This window comes from Gossypium arboreum, chromosome 9, assembly GCF_025698485.1.
Source record: "Gossypium arboreum isolate Shixiya-1 chromosome 9, ASM2569848v2, whole genome shotgun sequence".
In the NCBI taxonomy this organism is placed as follows: Eukaryota; Viridiplantae; Streptophyta; class Magnoliopsida; order Malvales; family Malvaceae; genus Gossypium; species Gossypium arboreum.
In genome coordinates, this window is record NC_069078.1 from 84,693,326 (window position 1) to 84,710,919 (window position 17,594).

A 17,594-nucleotide genomic window follows, 5' to 3' on the forward strand; every position below is an offset into this window, starting at 1 on the left:
TTTCATGAGTTTTTCCATATTCTCAAATGATCACTCATCATTGTTTGGACTTTGAGGCATCAATGATATCAAGACAGGTTATTTTGAGTCATTAACTTTGTATTTTGTGGATTCTCACCCAAATCTAAACCTACATTACTCAAACTCGGTATGGTTAGAAATTTTTTAAAGGTTTTCATGTATTCAGGATCCTTGGAGGTCATATCCTTGTATCCATACGTCTGATATAAGTATCAGATACATGTACTTAAGAAAAAAAGAGCCAAAGCAGCATAGGTGGGAAACTAAGATTCTGTAAAGTTTCTTACTTTGATCCTGTCTCTTTGCTGTTTGTCTCTCTCTTAAAAGGGATGTATATTGGATTATTAGTAACTCGCTCTTTTTCTCTGGTTTCTCATAAATCTCAATTGGGTGATATTAACTTTAAATATTCTATATACAAGAGACACATATGTTAATGCTTAAAGTTTTCTTTTTCACCCATCAGGTTTTCCTAAACATTACCAGTGGAAACAAGAAATTGGGTTCGATAATTCTAATTGAAGTGGTAAAGGGATTTATAAGTGAACCACAAGACGTTACCTTAAAAAAGAAAAATTAAAAATTAGTTTTTTTTTTCAAGATTTATATTGATGTACTGTTACACTAACAATGAATTATGTGATGTCATTTGTCAAAAATTTTTATCGACTGAAACTATCAATCTATAAGTTTATACATTATAATGTATCAAATACAAATGATGTGCTATTTATGGACGGTTAGTGGACCAAACACAAATTGATATACAAAATAGAAGAAACACACGATAAAATAAAATCTAGCCAACAACTTCCCTGGAAATATGACGGAAACACAAGAGAGAAAGTACCATATTTGAGCCGCAGAGAAGTTATGAGAATAGAGAAAGCCATGCAGAGTATGTCTCTTCAACAATGGTGGTTGGAGAACAAGAAAATAAACTAACATTCTTTGCTCCCGTGCTTTCAATCATTGAGAAAGTCAACTGTAGTTCCATTTCTAATGCTGGAGAAATAACGGCAGTGAGTTAGATGATAAATCACAAGTTGGAAGATGGAATCATACAACTCAGACATGGAGAAACAATATGCTGTTCGCATTCTGCTTAAAATATCCTTTAAAGCCTTGTTATATAGATTTTTTTCATGTTTATTTATTCACATTATGTTCGTGTTATTTTTTCGTATTGTGTCGTGTAGCCGTATTGCTCTATCTCTAGAGTGCACATGTGGTTACCAGCTTGTTTTATCTTAGACTAAGTGAACTTTTAAGTGTTTATGCTAAAATTTTCACTTGTTAACTAGTTGATAGAATGATACTTGATCTTTTATTGTTTTATATTTTCCATCTTTTATTCTCTCTCTATAAGCACCATACATCTATTACAGCCAATCTCTTTTATATAATTACTGCTACGCTGGTTTAATAAAGATACAAATTATTCACCACAAGTTGTTTACATTTGTAGCTGCTGATTTAATTATGAATTAATAAAAAAAAACCAGAATGATTCTTGTTTTCTTGTAAAAAAGTAAACACCCATCTGTCATCGTGCTATTGGATTAAACAAAGAACAAACAAATAGCCGGGCACAAGGGACTTTAGAGAAATCATTGGCCCTAATAAACAGCTTTGGAATTTTGAGTAATGTATATACATCGATGTCAGCTCCATGGCCACTAGATCCAAGATTTTGAAGATTAAACCAAGGGAAGTTGGATATGTGCATAAGTTGACACAGATTCCATCCTTATCAGTGGTCCCAAAAGTGCAAATGCATGCCAGCGTTGTCATCCCCTCTTTTATCAACCACCACAACAGACTTTGATCCTCCAAGCTTTGAGAGTTGATGATGATTGGACTTTGAAACAGATTGCAAAACATATATAATTTTTTAATTAATTCGGTGCTTAATTAAGAATTTCAAGCTGGTTTATACAGTAATTTCATTGCTGTTTCTTGTTCTAAAATTTGCAACAAGTGCATGTGACAAGAATCACTGTCGTAAATGAGCATTGGAATCATCATATTTTAAGCTCTCAAATGGCATTTAAAAAAATGAAAAAAAGTTGAGTCTATCAGGTATATCCGTGGAAGTTGAGGTTGAGAATTGATAGAAAAAGGCAGAGAGAGAAAATACCTTATCTGAAAGTTTTCGTTTTCGAGTGTAGTCCAAGGCAGCATTTGCTTCTCTGGTGGCATTAAAGAGACCAAAAACTAATTTTCCTCCACTCATAAACACCACCCCTATCTGCTTTGCAAAAGCCAACAATTCCTTTTCTCTCTATTAACCTCTTTATTATTATTATTTGCACCATAAAATAATCATTCTTGGTCTTTCACTATACATCTACAGACAATCCCACACCAGCAAGACATAGTTTCCGGTTCCGGTCAGACCCATTTCAGGCCATATCCTAGGTTTGTTCCCTGTGAATCTCATTGTCAAGTCATTTTATTCTTTTATTAGTGTTTTTCATTGGGGTTCACTATTCACAAAGTAACAAGGGTTTTTAGGCTTTGACGGCTTAAATACTTGTGCTTCACGTTACGGTAATAAGTGCCATCAATTCATCCTAATAACATCTATTAAAATTTCCAACTTCATAAATGATATGAAACTGAGGTCAGGTCGATATTTATAGAGAAATAAAAGTGATACTTACAGATCATCTATTAAATAAGATTGTTGGTGAAATTCAAATCTTGATTCTTATTGGAATACTAATGAGTATTCAACTAACTAAACTGATCCTACTGGAAACAATATGCCATTACTGTTATAGATGAAAATCTTAAACATGTTCTCGATCAATTAGTGTGTTTTTTTATTTCTCAATGTTAGAATTGAGTGACCTGAATACTTATTAAAATAAAATATAGTAGTAAAATAAAATAAAAGTAAAATTCATATAGAATTATACTTATTTTATTTTATTTTAGAATAAGGTTTTATAACATTATTACACTTAAGGTGTTTCAAGCTTACTACTCTCCGATTAAAATATGGTTTTACAATGTTATAAATAGAGAGATTCAATTTTACACTCCTTTGCCATACATCATCATTGTCGATTTTTCACTCGCAGTGACGTGAACGGGGAAATGGCACAGATTCTGGCACCTTCAACTCAATGGCAGATGAGAGTACCAAAGAGCTCGACCTTTGGAAGCCCCATTGCAACAAAGATGTGGAGTTCTTTGTTATTGAAACAGAACATGAAAGGAGCAGCCAAAAGTGCTGGCAAATTCAGAGTGCTTGCCTTGCACTCTGAGAACAGCACTGTCAACAGGACAGAAAAGCTACTAAACATGGACATCACTCCATACACTGACAAAATCATTGCTGAATATATTTGGTAAATCATCATCAACCCTTACACATACATCACTGTTTCAAACATCACCTTTATTTTTTCTCTCATTTGTTTTGTCCCAATAGTAAAGTAATTAACCCAATCGTTTCATGCAACCACCTACTGAAACAGGATAGGAGGCACTGGAATCGACATGCGGAGCAAGTCAAGGGTAAGATAAAAGTACCATGACTAGAATTTGTGTAATTTTCAATGTATATAGTGTTTTTTTTTTCCTTATGTTTATTTCCTATGATTTGCAGACAATTTCAAAGCCTGTTGAACATCCCTCCGAACTTCCTAAGTGGAACTATGATGGATCAAGCACTGGACAAGCACCTGGTGAAGATAGTGAAGTTATTCTATAGTAAGACCTCTAAAAGGAAAGATTAGAATTTTGTTTTTTGTTTTTTTTATCATCAAAATAACCATTTTGATTGAAAAAATTCATCCAGCCCTCAAGCAATTTTTAAGGACCCTTTCAGGGGAGGTAACAATATTTTGGTGAGTATTGTATTATCTAAAATATTCTAATTAATTCATTGTTTCAATTAATAGTGTGGATGATATTTTCTCTTGTTTTTTACAAAGGTGATCTGTGATGCATACACACCGGCTGGCGAGCCGATCCCCACGAACAAGCGTCACAAAGCTGCTGAGATTTTCAGTAACAAGAAGGTGGTTGATGAAGTCCCATGGTATGGATTCAATCATCTCGTTCTTCCGTTTAAATTTGGATTTATTTCAGAACTAATTTTAATATCCTTATTGCTGCAAAGATTCTTTTAAAGTGTCTTAAAAATGCTGTGTTTAGGTTTGGGATTGAGCAAGAGTACACTTTGCTTCAACAAAACGTGAAATGGCCTTTGGGTTGGCCTGTTGGAGGCTACCCTGGTCCTCAGGTAATATTATTGTATGCATTCATGATATAAATAATATAGTTTCACATGCACTTATAAATGAAGCTATGTGGTTCTTTTATTGCAAAATTCAGGGTCCTTATTACTGTGGAGCTGGAGCCGACAAGTCGTTCGGGCGTGACATCTCCGATGCTCATTACAAGGCTTGCTTATACGCTGGTATTAACATCAGTGGCACCAATGGGGAGGTCATGCCAGGCCAGGTCTGTTGTTGCTTTCATGCTTGCTTTGCTTGTATATTTATCAGATATCGCCATTTGATATTGTAAATTACCATGCAGTGGGAGTATCAAGTTGGTCCAAGTGTTGGCATTGAAGCTGGAGACCATATCTGGTGTTCCAGATACATTCTTGAGGTATTTATTCTCTATATATGATTTGGCTATACTTTTATGGTGGTTTATGCAATGAATTGTGGCTTTAATTTTCAGAACCTGTACATCCATAATAGTACATTTTGCTTATTGCATAAACTGCAAGACCCTTTTCTTCAACATGAAAGGACTGTGTGTTAGGCAAACTTAACTTGATTGTTAGTGCAGTGTGTTGGCTTTGCCATTGATTACCATACATAGATCAAGTATAGGGGTACAAATATGAATGAACACATTAGTATCCCATGCTCACCTCCGAGTCCGGCTAACGTAGTGTTTTTACAAATGTTTTCCTCTATTCCTACAGAGAATCACTGAACAAGCTGGCGTTGTTCTCTCCCTTGATCCTAAGCCAATAGAGGTAACCGAACATCCTGAGCAGCTCGGTTCTTACTAGTTAGTCCCGTATTAGAGGGTTTCTCAATTCTCATTTCATGTTTTCCAGGGTGACTGGAATGGTGCTGGATGCCACACCAATTACAGTACAAAGAGCATGAGGGAAGAGGGAGGCTTTGAAGTTATAAAGAAAGCCATCTTGAATTTGTCACTTCGCCATAAGGAACATATTAGTGCCTATGGTGAAGGAAACGAGAGAAGACTCACAGGGAAGCATGAGACCGCCAGTATTGACACGTTTTCTTGGGTATGTTTGATGAAGATATATGTACTGGACGCCATGGAATGAATCATTAGATTCTTTTTTCTTTAATTGTTCTTCACGTTTCGTAAATTTCAACTTGCAGGGAGTGGCTAACCGTGGTTGCTCCATCCGTGTCGGGCGTGACACTGAGAAGAATGGAAAAGGTACTACTATCACAATGTCAGGCCCTTCGTAGATATAAGATAAGATTCTCCAAATATATGAAAAAGTTTCTTATTTCAACACTCGTTCATTTGTTAGGTTACTTGGAAGATAGGCGTCCGGCTTCGAACATGGACCCTTATGTTGTAACAGGATTACTTGCAGAAACTACAATCTTGTATGAGCCAACACTTGAAGCTGAAGCACTTGCTGCTCAAAAGGTGGCTTTGAAGGTCTAATTAACACAATCTGCAATATATATATATATATGTATCAACTCAATAAGTAAGCAATTAGGTTGAGGCAGCTCATTCACGAGGATGGTTTTCATTTTTGCCTTCTTCTTCCTTCTTCCTTTTTTTTTTTTTTTTCATTTGTTCTAATTTAGGGAATATCCCTGTAAATAAAGGGTCCTAAAAATGAGTTGCATTGTGATCTTTCCTACCTTGTCTGATGATTCTCAAATCGATTATGTTTTGTGAATCAAAATTACTGGATCTTATAAACTATCTTCACTTAATTGATATTTTTGTTGTTGGTTTGCTACAATCAAGCCAAACTTTATATATATATATATATAAAGGCAAAGCTTTTGGTGTCACAAAAAATGCAAAGTCCATAATCTCAATTTTTATCTCACATTCGGCATGAGAACTTCAACCTCAAATTTCTAGTCAATCTCAAGCATTTTAAGTCTCAAATTTCTAGTTTATTTCAATTCATTTTTTCTTTATCTTGTAAAAGTTTGATTAACTAAATAAAAACCAAACATGCAATTACTATTTAAATAGATAAATAAATGCTCGCTACCGAAGGATTCAACTTTATTCTTTCTTTGCAATGTTGAACAAGAAAAGTTTATTCCATCCAAAGTAATAGACTATGGCATTCATGCCAACTAATTAATAAATCATCTCACTATTAAATTAGATTAAACATATACAATTTGATTTTCAAATTTATCCTACCCATATAATAGAGTAGATTAATATCTAAACAAACTCAAATTAAGAATCCAAAGAAACATAAGGTAAATAGGCTTCGAGTTTATAGAATATGTGATTTTACATAAAAGTAGTTTTAATCGAAAGTTTTTAAAATTGAATTGATAGTTGAATTAGTTGGATCATCGATCCAATCGATTTATCTGATTTAATTGAATAAATTATTAAAAATTAAAAAATAAAAAATTAATTCAATTATCAATTCAATTAAATTTTTATCCGATTTAATTAATTTGTGAGTAAATCCATTATTTTGAATTTACACCCTAATCAAATGCTTTTACCTCCCAACATTTTGATCAAAGCGTAGCCCAAGCTGCATGTCTAATCTAGCAATTACCATGCAACAGGGCATAAATTTTTAAGTATCAATCTTCTTCTCTCTACTATACTCTCTTACACTTCTTCTCTAATGACCTTTTCTTCTCCATTACAAAACACTCATGCAAATGCTAACTCTCCGGCACAACTCTCCAGCCCAATCCACTATCCAACTAAAATAAATACAAGATTGAATATTTGGATTCCTTATCCCTCTATTGAGGTAACCTCAGAAAAGGAATAGGAATACAAGCCATTACTTTGCAATGAAGAAGCGTCACTTCCACTTTATATGAAAAAGTGAGTGAAGAACATCCAAGAAATATGATTAAATAAATTTCATGATTGGAAAAAAAGAACCCAGTCCTTGCTTTTATATATGTATAACTGATCCCTGTCTCAATTCCTTGTGAATTAATTTATCTTTTATTGTTTCTCTTTAGCTCAAAAAAGATTAAAACTATGGGTTCTGGTGGATCAAAATCAACTGCATTAATGCTGTTGTTTCTCAATCTTGGATTGTATATCATTGTTACAATAATAGCTGGTTGGGCAGTAAATCATGCAATTGAAAGAACCCATGAAACAGGTCAATTTCAACTGCTTTGTTTGTGTCAAATTCACAAAATAATTGTTTTTGTAAAATTGTATTTGGAATTTTGCAGCATCTGTGTTATCAATCCCGGCTCGTATATTTCCGATATACTTTCCGATGGGAAACATGGCAACCGGTCTCTTTGTGATTTTCTCCCTCATTGCGGGTGTTGTGGGGGTCGCCACCTCAGTTACCGGTGTCACCAATGTTCTTCAATGGGATGCCCCTAATTTAGGTGCCGCCGCTGCTTCCTCCCTTCTCACTTGGACCCTCACTATGCTTGCCATGGGGTTAGTTTTTACTTCATTGATACATATTTATATATATCATTAAAAAAATTAATAAATTCAAAATGGTACGTGAAAATACACCAATATCTTGGTATTAAAGTAAAATTGTTGATGACTTTTATATATATTTTTTGATAGTTTTTAACTTTTTATACGTATTTAGAACCTTATGTATGGGGCTGATTTTGTAGGTTTGCATGTAAAGAGATCTACATTGGCTGGACAGATGCCAATTTGGTAAATCTCTTAATTATTAAACTGATATTTAAAAGTAAATTTTATTTCATTTAATTTGAATGTATTATTTATACTGGCGGTGGCGGATAATGCAGCGGACATTGGAAGTGATAACTATAGTTGCGAGCGCAACGCAGTTGATATGCACGGGTGCAATCCATGCTGGTGCTGAAGAATTTACTCCAACAACCCTTGCTGCCGGAACAGTTTGACTTGGAATTGCATATTATCCCATGAACTGATGGACATTCTTTCTATCTTTCATCATTGTCTTTTGTAGGGATGTATACATTTGTTATGGCCTTTAAATTTTATTTATAATAAAAAAGAGATTTGTTAAATAAAAGTTTAGTCTTGGATAATGGATACAATGTTAACCGGTTTTCAATTTCATAATATAACATTTTATTTTTATATATATTATAGGTTAATTTTTATTTTATTTTTGCAAAATATCAAAACTTTTTTTATATTTCATGGATTTTATGAGTATTTTGATATAGATATTGTTGCCAATATAGGAGGTGTGAGTTCGATTGTCCTAAAATATATTATCTTCATATTATATAAAAATAAATAAATATAATCAGAATCTATAATAAAATTATTCAAAAAATTCAATACAAAGTTCTTTTAAAAATTTAAAATATGTAAATCAATTTAATGATAAAATTATACGTAGAACTTCAAAAATTTATAATTTAAAATTGTTCCCCGTTTTTTACTTCACCCTTAAGGAAATGTTTAATTAATTTTATCATTATTGAATTATCAAATATTATGTAAAATAAATAATTATTATTTTTAAATGTGATTTCGTGATATACTTTGAATGAAAATAACGTATACTCATAATTGTTTCATATAGTTTTTTTTCAATTTCACATATTATATGATTTTAGCATTCATGGTTTGCATCATATGTTTTTAAACTAATGAAATATTTAAAATTATAATATTGTTAAAGCTTTTGTTAAATATTATTTAAAATTTATAATGAATATTATAGGTAAAAATTATTTTAATTTACATTTTATAATAATTAATTTTTATTTTTCAACTAAATTATATCTTATAGCTTATAATATACATTGCAAAAAAATTATTTAATTTTTATTTAAATAATAATTTTATAAAACACAAAATGCAAAACTAATATAAGAACTAAATTACTTACGAGGACATCCTAAATATTTATTTCTATAATAATATTGATATCAGTTTAAACCGAACTCAAATCGGACCCGATTTGACCCGTTTGGTAAACCACTTCCGGGCATGTAAACATATCCATTGTCGTTAGGGAAAAAAGATAGAAGAAGCTAGGGCTAGAACTCTCATATCTAGAACAATGGTGGGATGGGTGACTGATGATAAGGATCCAAATTCCGGTTATATTAGCTAAATTACCCGCCAACCCATCAACAAATTGAAAAGGAATATAAGCCTTTCTATTTTCTTCTCCCCCACCAAAACCCCCCAATGAACTGCACTCACAGTCCAATTCCAACGGTTAAATCCCCTTTCCATTTCGTGTTGAGCCCTAATTTCAAATCTCTAATCCACCCAACTGCTACCCGGATTTTAAATTTCCCTCCAAAGCATCCCAACTGTTTACCCCTTCTTTCATATTGCAGTAAATCCCCCAATTTTCGTTTTATTTCAAAGAAAAGGAATTTCGAAGTCAAAGCATCAACCGGAAGTAACAATGGTGAAGCAGGGAACTGGGTACGCTGGTTGCCCACTGGAGGTTTAGCAGCTGATAAAGTTTTGAGATTGATTTCAACTGCTACTTCAAGTCCCATTTGCCAGTTCATTTCTTCACCTACCACTTTTTTGCATTCAGTGGACCCTAGAATCAAGTTGGTAAAGATTTACAATTTCAATCTTTTATGATTGTAAAATATGATGAAATTGGCCAAATTAAGTTCTTTGAATAGTTGGCTACTTGGTAATCTTGATTTCTTTTTTTGGGGGGACAGTTTTTATGGTTTAAGTTGCTTGATTAGATTAGTTTCATTATGGTGTGTCATGAATAAGTTATTTGGCTTTTTTTTTTTTCTTTTTTCTTAATGTGTTTTCCTCATCGCAATTTGGTAAACGTCCAGATGAAGTTATAAAACATTGTAAGTTCAGGAATTCACCTAAATATTTAGCTGAATGTTATAGCATTGTGAGTTGCCCTCAGGTTTTCTTTCTCTATGACTTATGCCTTAATCGTGCATGCTATTGGGAAAATATAGAGAGAATATGTGTAAACTTTGTTGTGAGACTGTTTCCCAGTATCTTAGATACTAATCTTGATAATGCAGGTATGGCTATTGGCGTTAGTTGTTTTACCAGCACGTGCCCAAATAGCACTTCGTTTTGGATTGGTAGCGTACATTGCTCTTTTGTCAATGTTGTTTCTCCCAAAAAATGTGTGGATGGTAAGGTTTTAAAGTTGTCAGCTGCTAGAGTGAAGTATGTTTTGATAAATTATTCAGTTTCTTAATGCAACTTTCATGTTATTCCTTTGAACTTTTTCCTTAATGAACTTGATCAAGTTCAGCTTTTTCCTTAATCTAGTTTTGTAGTTAGTGATTATTTCTTTATGCCAAACGTTGGTATAGTTTATAATTACTTGTCAAAGGTTCTGTCATCTGCTGTCCAAGCACTGGTTTCAAATTATGCTTTTGTTTAAAGACATCCTTTAAACTGTGACGGCTGTTGGTTGCTTACTCTGTTGCATTGTTGTTCTGTGCGCCTTAGACTGTGTTCCAATCTTTCACATTTCATTTCAAGTTTAACTTGCATAGTACTAGGAAATATTATGCCCGTACTAGTTGCATATGGTAAAATTTACCGATTAAATAATCTTTTTTAATTCTGGCATACTGAGTCCAGCAATTCTTGTAGGATCAATTGGGGAGGGTGTCACTACTTTGTGGAATTTTATTCGTATTGTCAGGGCTTGGTACTGATGGTGTACCACAATTTCTTCAGTCAAGAACCCCACCATCTTCACTGACAGGGTTGCCTGATCTTCCAAAATCATTAAGTGGCTATTCATATTTAATCATGAAGCTAGGACCATTACAGTTTACAAGGAAGGGATTGTCTGTTGCTAGCACAGCATCATGTTTAACCTTCATCGTAAGTTGCTTGCTTCATAAGTAAAAAAAAAAAAAAAAAAATTGACATAACATTACTTTCAAAAACCTTCTACCACTTAAATAGGCAATTCTATAACTACTCAAATATGTATATGTCTTGCATAGTAGCTCAGACATATTGTGTTTGAGAAACAAATACTCTTTATTATTCTCAGTTAGGTCTTTATTTTTTTGAAAGATCTTTCAAAGTGCAAGCCTTTGCTTAGCGACCACAACCCCAGAACAACTTGCATTTGCTTTGCGGTGGTTTATGCTTCCTTTGAGATATATTGGTGTCCCAGTGGCTGAAATTGTTCTTACACTCATGCTTTCATTGAGGTTTATCAATTTAGTGTTTGATGAGGTAAGAGAGATCATGTTGGTATTTCTTCATTCTATTTAGTATGAAAATTTTCTTGTTTCATGTTTGTGTTTGTTAATGCAGGATTAATCCTGCCAAACTTCATGTGTAAACAGGTTCGTAATGTTGCATTGGGGATTGTATCTCGTAGGATACATTGGCAACACTTGACAATGAAAGAAACGATTGATAGTAAGAATATACACTAGACATGGAGCTCTCTTTCTATCTCTATCTCTTCATTGATTGTGTGTGTAGAGAAAAGATGGTTGTGGGGTGGGGCTGGGGGTGGGGGTGGGGGTGGGGGTGGGAGAGTAGGTTTGTTATGGTTTTCAGCAGTACAAACTGAAGTTAATGGGCCATGATAAAGTTTAGGAAAAAAAAAATCATCATAATGGCTAGCTTTCATAAATAAATTACAGATTGGACATATCTCCATTTTAAATACTTAGGAATACAATGACAGTCTAGAACTACATATCTGACCTCTGCAGGAATGGTTAAATCATTATCATATTATAGTAATGAAAATCTTTAGTGAAAACTTGCTGCTTCTTTATCTGTTTTTCCGGCTCTTCGTTTTTTCTTGACGTACTAGTGTTCCCATGCATGGCTAGATATACATATGAGAATATGACCCTTCAAGTACATGGACTAATTTGCAAAAAATTTTAGATACTTATGTTAGACACGTAATCACATTGACACCCAAAGATCAAGTAACATAGGCTTTTTTACTTGTAGAGGAAAAATAGAATAAAAAACAATGAAAATTTTAGGATCATTAATGGAAAATTATATGATTCTTTTTAGGTGAAACAATCAGATTTAGGCATCAAACCCATAAGTTAAAAAACATGAAATTATGGTTTTCAACAGTTTTAACTCTTTAAATAGGTAATTCTATGAATATATCCTTTATAAGTTATAACTTATTTGTTTTCAAATTACTTTTCAATATTTATCTGCTTTAAAGATTTTAAAACTTCACGTACAACATGTAATCTAGCAAAAACTTTTTGACTATAGAGTTTTAATTTCTTTTCCCTAGAAGTTATTTTCTATCATATTGTGTGATTGACAACTACATTAGACAAAGGGGCTTTGTTTCTGCCTTATCCGCTTCTGATTTCATGTATTCCTCACCTATTGTTTCTTTGGGCTTTGATTCCAGTTTTTGCTTCCTACATTCAGCGGATCTTCAAAAACATTTTTAAGCATGCAGAGCAAATCTCTCAGGTTCATATTCAGGCTTAGCTCTTTTCAATGCTATTTCTCTTTGCAATTCCTATCACCAGTTTTTTGTTGGGCCAAAAGGAAAAACTAACATTTCACACATTCAGTCATTTTTCTCGTGCCTTTGATGGATTCATGATCGATCTTCCAAATGTATAAAGTTAAACATAAATGTTTGGGACATGTACCCATATTGAACACTCACCCTCGAACCTCAGTAATATAGCTTCCAATAAAGGTTTGTGCATGCAATATCTGAGCAATTGAATTGGTTTTTGACAGGCAATGATAGTTAGGGGATTCAGGGGTGACAGTAATGCTCATAAGCTTTACTTCTTATCAGACTCATCAATTGGGATGGCAGATTTAATTGCTGTGGTATGTTTGATTGGTGTTACGAGTGCTGCCCTATTGTCCGAGAATTTACTTGTCTGATAAGTAATTGACTGTACCATCTTCATCTCCTCACCTTGGTAATCTTCTCTCTCCAAAGTTGCTGTTGAGTGTCGACCTTTTTTCTTTTGTCTTTATTCTCATCCACCATCGGTGATGTGTATGATGTAAATGGTTTTGCAGATTAAGAAGAGTTATGCAGTTGATTGAAGTTGTGATACACAATCAATTGGTAGTGATCACAGATACAGATAATGGATGTTAAAAACGGACTCTTCAACAGCCTTTGGGGCTCATTGAATATTCGAAGTATTTGTAAATTGCTATACATTATGGCATATTATTTATGCATAAAGAAAGTAGAGCATTATATTCATTAATGATTTCACACTTAATTATATCAATTTTTCTACTTTAGTATTTAAATTTCGATTAACATATATTTCAAGTCTATATTCTTTTTGCACATTTAGAATTTAATCTTTTTACTTCTATTTCAATTAATTTAATCTTTGTATTTTTAAGTTTTAAAATGTAAATTTAATTGTTAATATTTTAAAATTATTCATTTAAATTCAACATCATTTTAAAGTATTTTTGCAATTACCAAATGAGTATTTTTTTTCTTTTAAAATATATTTATTGGATTTAATTGAACTTAAACTTAGAAGTTTAAAAAATAGAAAAATTAAACTTTTAGAAATAAAAGTAGAGGAATTAAATTTAAGAAGCAAATTTTAGCCTTAAATACTTTTTGCCCATTTTAGTACTTTAATTTTGTCCGCCGATTTAGCACTTGAAGTAAACGGGATTGAAGAAACGGGAGGACGTGTGAAGCCAATCAAAACGTGTCACATGGCAAAAAAATAAAAATCAATCTGGATACACTTGATTGAAGGAAGCTTAAATTTTAAACAGAACAGCAGAGAAACAAAGTACATCTGCAATTAGATTGATAAGAAAACATACTCTTACATCTAATTTGAAACATATAACTACTCAGTGCCTGCGAATATGTATGATTTGAGTGACAGAGCAAGTTAAAACTACATTAGCAGAACAAGTTGAAAATAATCAGTGACAGATTAACACAGTGACAAACATATTGCAACGCTAAAAAACATGACATGATTTGAGTGAAAATTATCAGAAAGTGAAACTAACTGTAACCTAATCAACAAGAAGGTTTAAGAGTGATGACAACGATGACCGAAACCAACCAAAAAAGTGAGGAAAGTTTGTAGCTGAACATGCTAAAACTCCATCAGTAGCCCCAGTTGGGAGTTATACTTTTCGATAAACAAAGCAACCTGCAGCCCATCTTAAAGATTTAATTAAATGAATCATATTCCAAATCAAGTACTTTTACGTTCCTATCTGTAAAGATTAAACAATAATATACATGAGCAGAAGAGCATCTTTAAGACCACTCTCCTTGGCTGCCTAAAGGTGCAAAAGGCTAAGTGCCATCAAGTCATTCAACCTTTAGCTTGAAGATACAAATTGTGAAACAAGTTACAACTAAACATCACAAACATATAGTTCAATCGACAATTGCTGCAACCAAGAAAAAAGGATAGAGATTCCATCGTATCAGCAGACTAATTGAGGTTAATATATCAATCAACTATGATAAAAGGAACTATTTAAGATCCTAAACCAATATATATTCTCGTCCTACAAATTCAAGTAATTCAATATGATGAAACTAAACCAAATAGATGAACCAACAGAGAAGGCACAGAATAATTACAAATGCAAAAGAAGAAAGTTCAAATTCACCTTAATCTTTGTTAGCTATTGACACCATTCATCTATGCTGATTGACTACAGTCAGCGAAACGAGGCTCTCTTCATAGACTTCTTGTTGATCAATATAAGAAAAAGCATCATAAGGAAACATGGGAATCCTGAACATATTCTTCTCGGGATTGTACAGAAGCATATTCACCTCAAAACGCAACAAGATTTCACCACTTTTCGATACAGATAAAGGTGTCAAAAACATTTCATACCCAGGAATCGGTGTGTATGGAATGGTAACCAGCTTGGTCCAAGACTCTCTCTTTCCATATTCTTTCATAACCCAAACCTCAGCATACAATCTCCCATAACTACAAAGCACACATAGACATCCATCCAAGACCCCTAATATCCTTTCACCTGCACCGTTGCCATAGCACGGTTGGGTCACTTCCTTATACGTCTCCTGAGCCAAATCAAGGGAGACAATTGTACACGAAAAATCCCTATAATGTCTACTTAAAACAGCCCAATTCAAAGTCCCATCCACATGTTTCCCAGCTTCACTAAAAGGGACCCCAAACGGGAAATCCTGAATCCTTCTCCAACAATTAGTTCTCATTGAATAAACCCTAACTATACTCTCGTAACCATCTTCAAGGCCCTTACTTTGATAACAAAAAACCCTAACAACCTTATAATCATCAACGGAAGCATCAAAACCAAACCCATAAACAGTATAGCAACCCCTTCTTTTCTTAAACCCTAAATCAGGCAACCTTTTGGAAACCCTTAAAGTCGGGTTTAATAAAAGGACTGTATCTTCTCTAATAGCTATGCAAATCAAGCCATTACATGAGCCCACAATCCAATCATAACGAGAAGCTTTCTTCGATGGGTATTCGATTTCCGAGGTATTAACATTTGGGTCTTCGAATATAGACTTAAGGGAGCATGATTTGATGCTGGATCCGGTTTGGATGCTTGAAGTGTTTATTAAGACTCGCTTTTTGGAGAATTCGGGGTCGTTTTGGGTTCTTTTGAGGTGCTTTTTGATGAAGAAATTGTCAGCTATGAGGGATTTCCAGGGTTTGGAAACGCACCTGAAACGGAGGAGGGATTTAACGGGCAAATTCGAGAGGATTTCAAAAATTATTTCTTGAGGAAACGACGGCGGAGGAAGGCTGCCGTTTCTCGACCGTTTGGGGGATTGAGCAGAATCGTTGCTTTCGTTTTGCGGTGATTCAGGGCGGTTCCGTTTCTGAGTTTGTTCATTAGAAGAGGTCGAGGGCAGCTCTTGACTCGGCGAGCCGAGTCGTTGATTTGGTTGGGTCGGGGTTGGTTCTTGGTTTTGGTTTTCCATTTCCCGGAACTTATTTGTTCGAATCACTGTCACACTAGAGTGGAGCATCTAAGAAAAAAACGAGAAGTGAAAAATGTGTTCGGTCATTTATATTTATATATATATAAATATAAATTTAATAGGTTAAAATATGCTTCAAGTCCCTACACCATTCATACATTTAAAATTTAGTCCCTCTACTTTTATTTCTAAGAATTTAAATTATTCATTTTTCAGTTTTCAAAATTCAGATTTAATTGTTAAATACTCTTAAACATCTTTTTTAAAATTCAGTGACCTAACATTTTAAAAAAAATTATATGTAATTTATGCTCTGAACTTGTTGAAAATGCAGACCACGAAGCGAGGACAATTGGTATTTACTTTGTGATGTTTTATGCTTCTTTTGAGATATGTTGTTCTTACACTCGTGCTTTCTTTTGAGGTTTATCAATTTAGTGTTTGATGAGGTAATAGAGATCATGTTGGTATTTCTGCATTCTATTTAGTAGGAAAATTTTCTTGTTTCATGTTTGTGTTTGTTAATGCAGGATTAATCCTGTCAAACTTCATGTGTAAACAGGTTCGTAATGTTGCATTGGGGATTGTATCTCGTAGGATAAATTGGCAACAATTGACAATGAAGAAAGCGATTGATAGTAAGAATATACACTAGACATCGTTGTATCTCTCTCTGTTCATTGACTGTGTGTGTGGAGAAAAGATGGTTGTGGGGAGGGGGGGTGGAGAGTAGGTTTGTTATGGTTTTCAGCAATACAAACTGAAGTCAATGGGCCATGATAGAGTTTAGGAAAAAGAATTCAGCAAAATGGCTAGCTTTCATAAATAAATTACAGATTGCACATATCTCTATTTTAAATACTTAGGAATTCAATGACAGTCTAGAACTACATATCTGACCTCCGCAGGAATGGTTAAATCATTATCATTTTATAGTGATGAAATTCTTTAGTGAAAACTTGCTGCTTCTTTATCTGTTTTAGCGGATCTTCGTTTTTTCTTGACGTACTAGTGTTCCCATGCATATCTAGATATACTTATGAGGATATGACCCTTCAAGTACATGGACTAGTTTGCAAAAAATTTTAGATGCTTACGTTAGACACATAATCACATCGACACTCAAGGATCGAGTAACATATGCTTTTTTACTTGTAGAGGAAAAATAGAAGAAAAAACAATGAAAATTTTAGGATCATTAATGGAAAATTATATGATTCTTTTGTGGTGAGACAATCAGGTTTAGGCAACAAACCCAGAAGTTAAAAAACAAGAAATTATGATTTCCAATAGGTTAGCTCTTTATATAGGTAATTCTATGGATATATCCTTTATAAGTTATAACTTATTTATTTTCAAATTATTTTTCAATATTTATCTGCTTTAAAGATTTTAAAACTTTATGTACAACATATATATAATCTAGCAAAAACTTTTTGACTGT

At 33.5% G+C, this 17,594-nt stretch overlaps 4 protein-coding genes across 5 annotated transcripts; 3 read left to right on the plus strand and 1 right to left on the minus strand.

Moving 5' to 3' along the window:
* The first annotated feature begins 2,146 nt into the window (after positions 1-2,146).
* LOC108454683 (glutamine synthetase leaf isozyme, chloroplastic) lies at positions 2,147-6,022 on the plus strand. The gene is made up of 13 exons (XM_017753216.2): positions 2,147-2,442; positions 3,111-3,380; positions 3,510-3,549; positions 3,641-3,744; positions 3,833-3,881; positions 3,969-4,075; positions 4,192-4,279; positions 4,372-4,500; positions 4,579-4,653; positions 4,979-5,032; positions 5,117-5,314; positions 5,415-5,475; positions 5,573-6,022. Exons 2-13 carry the CDS (start codon positions 3,127-3,129, stop codon positions 5,710-5,712), a joined length of 1,299 nt encoding a protein of 432 aa, XP_017608705.1. The 5' UTR covers positions 2,147-2,442; positions 3,111-3,126; the 3' UTR covers positions 5,713-6,022.
* A 1,159-nt stretch (positions 6,023-7,181) lies between these two features.
* Positions 7,182-8,266, plus strand: LOC108456399 (membrane protein PM19L). Its single transcript, XM_017754990.2, has 4 exons — positions 7,182-7,387; positions 7,464-7,683; positions 7,875-7,920; positions 8,016-8,266. Exons 1-4 carry the CDS (start codon positions 7,261-7,263, stop codon positions 8,130-8,132), a joined length of 510 nt encoding a protein of 169 aa, XP_017610479.1. The 5' UTR covers positions 7,182-7,260; the 3' UTR covers positions 8,133-8,266.
* An 889-nt stretch (positions 8,267-9,155) lies between these two features.
* On the plus strand, positions 9,156-13,470 carry LOC108457090 (protein ABCI12, chloroplastic). The gene is made up of 8 exons (XM_017755925.2): positions 9,156-9,786; positions 10,233-10,349; positions 10,819-11,055; positions 11,254-11,418; positions 11,532-11,607; positions 12,590-12,654; positions 12,934-13,124; positions 13,228-13,470. Exons 1-7 carry the CDS (start codon positions 9,403-9,405, stop codon positions 13,084-13,086), a joined length of 1,197 nt encoding a protein of 398 aa, XP_017611414.1. The 5' UTR covers positions 9,156-9,402; the 3' UTR covers positions 13,087-13,124; positions 13,228-13,470.
* A 462-nt stretch (positions 13,471-13,932) lies between these two features.
* On the minus strand, positions 13,933-16,229 carry LOC108457089 (F-box/kelch-repeat protein At3g23880-like). 2 transcript variants are annotated; one of them, XM_017755923.2, is made up of 2 exons: positions 14,827-16,229; positions 13,933-14,354 (listed from the first exon to the last, which is right to left on the minus strand). In XM_017755923.2, exon 1 carries the CDS (start codon positions 16,196-16,198, stop codon positions 14,855-14,857), a length of 1,344 nt encoding a protein of 447 aa, XP_017611412.1. In that variant the 5' UTR covers positions 16,199-16,229; the 3' UTR covers positions 13,933-14,354; positions 14,827-14,854. The 2 variants fall into 2 exon arrangements, with proteins under 2 accessions (XP_017611412.1, XP_017611413.1); XM_017755924.2 differs by lacking the exon at positions 13,933-14,354 and adding an exon at positions 14,393-14,601.
* Between the last annotated feature and the right edge of the window lie 1,365 nt (positions 16,230-17,594).

Excerpts from the sequence above, each read along its gene's own strand:
- LOC108454683 (XM_017753216.2), top strand. The coding sequence starts at position 3,127 with ATGGCACAGATTCTGGCACCTTCAACTCAATGGCAGATGAGAGTACCA. Across the intron at positions 3,550-3,640 it reads ACATGCGGAGCAAGTCAAGG|ACAATTTCAAAGCCTGTTGA; the intron begins GTAAGATAAAAG and ends TATGATTTGCAG. Across the intron at positions 3,745-3,832 it reads GATAGTGAAGTTATTCTATA|CCCTCAAGCAATTTTTAAGG; the intron begins GTAAGACCTCTA and ends AAATTCATCCAG.
- LOC108456399 (XM_017754990.2), top strand. The coding sequence starts at position 7,261 with ATGGGTTCTGGTGGATCAAAATCAACTGCATTAATGCTGTTGTTTCTC. Across the intron at positions 7,684-7,874 it reads CTCACTATGCTTGCCATGGG|GTTTGCATGTAAAGAGATCT; the intron begins GTTAGTTTTTAC and ends CTGATTTTGTAG. Across the intron at positions 7,921-8,015 it reads GCTGGACAGATGCCAATTTG|CGGACATTGGAAGTGATAAC; the intron begins GTAAATCTCTTA and ends CGGATAATGCAG.
- LOC108457090 (XM_017755925.2), top strand. The coding sequence starts at position 9,403 with ATGAACTGCACTCACAGTCCAATTCCAACGGTTAAATCCCCTTTCCAT. Across the intron at positions 10,350-10,818 it reads TCCCAAAAAATGTGTGGATG|GATCAATTGGGGAGGGTGTC; the intron begins GTAAGGTTTTAA and ends CAATTCTTGTAG. Across the intron at positions 11,056-11,253 it reads CATCATGTTTAACCTTCATC|ATCTTTCAAAGTGCAAGCCT; the intron begins GTAAGTTGCTTG and ends TTTTTTTGAAAG.
- LOC108457089 (XM_017755923.2), bottom strand. The coding sequence starts at position 16,198 with ATGCTCCACTCTAGTGTGACAGTGATTCGAACAAATAAGTTCCGGGAA.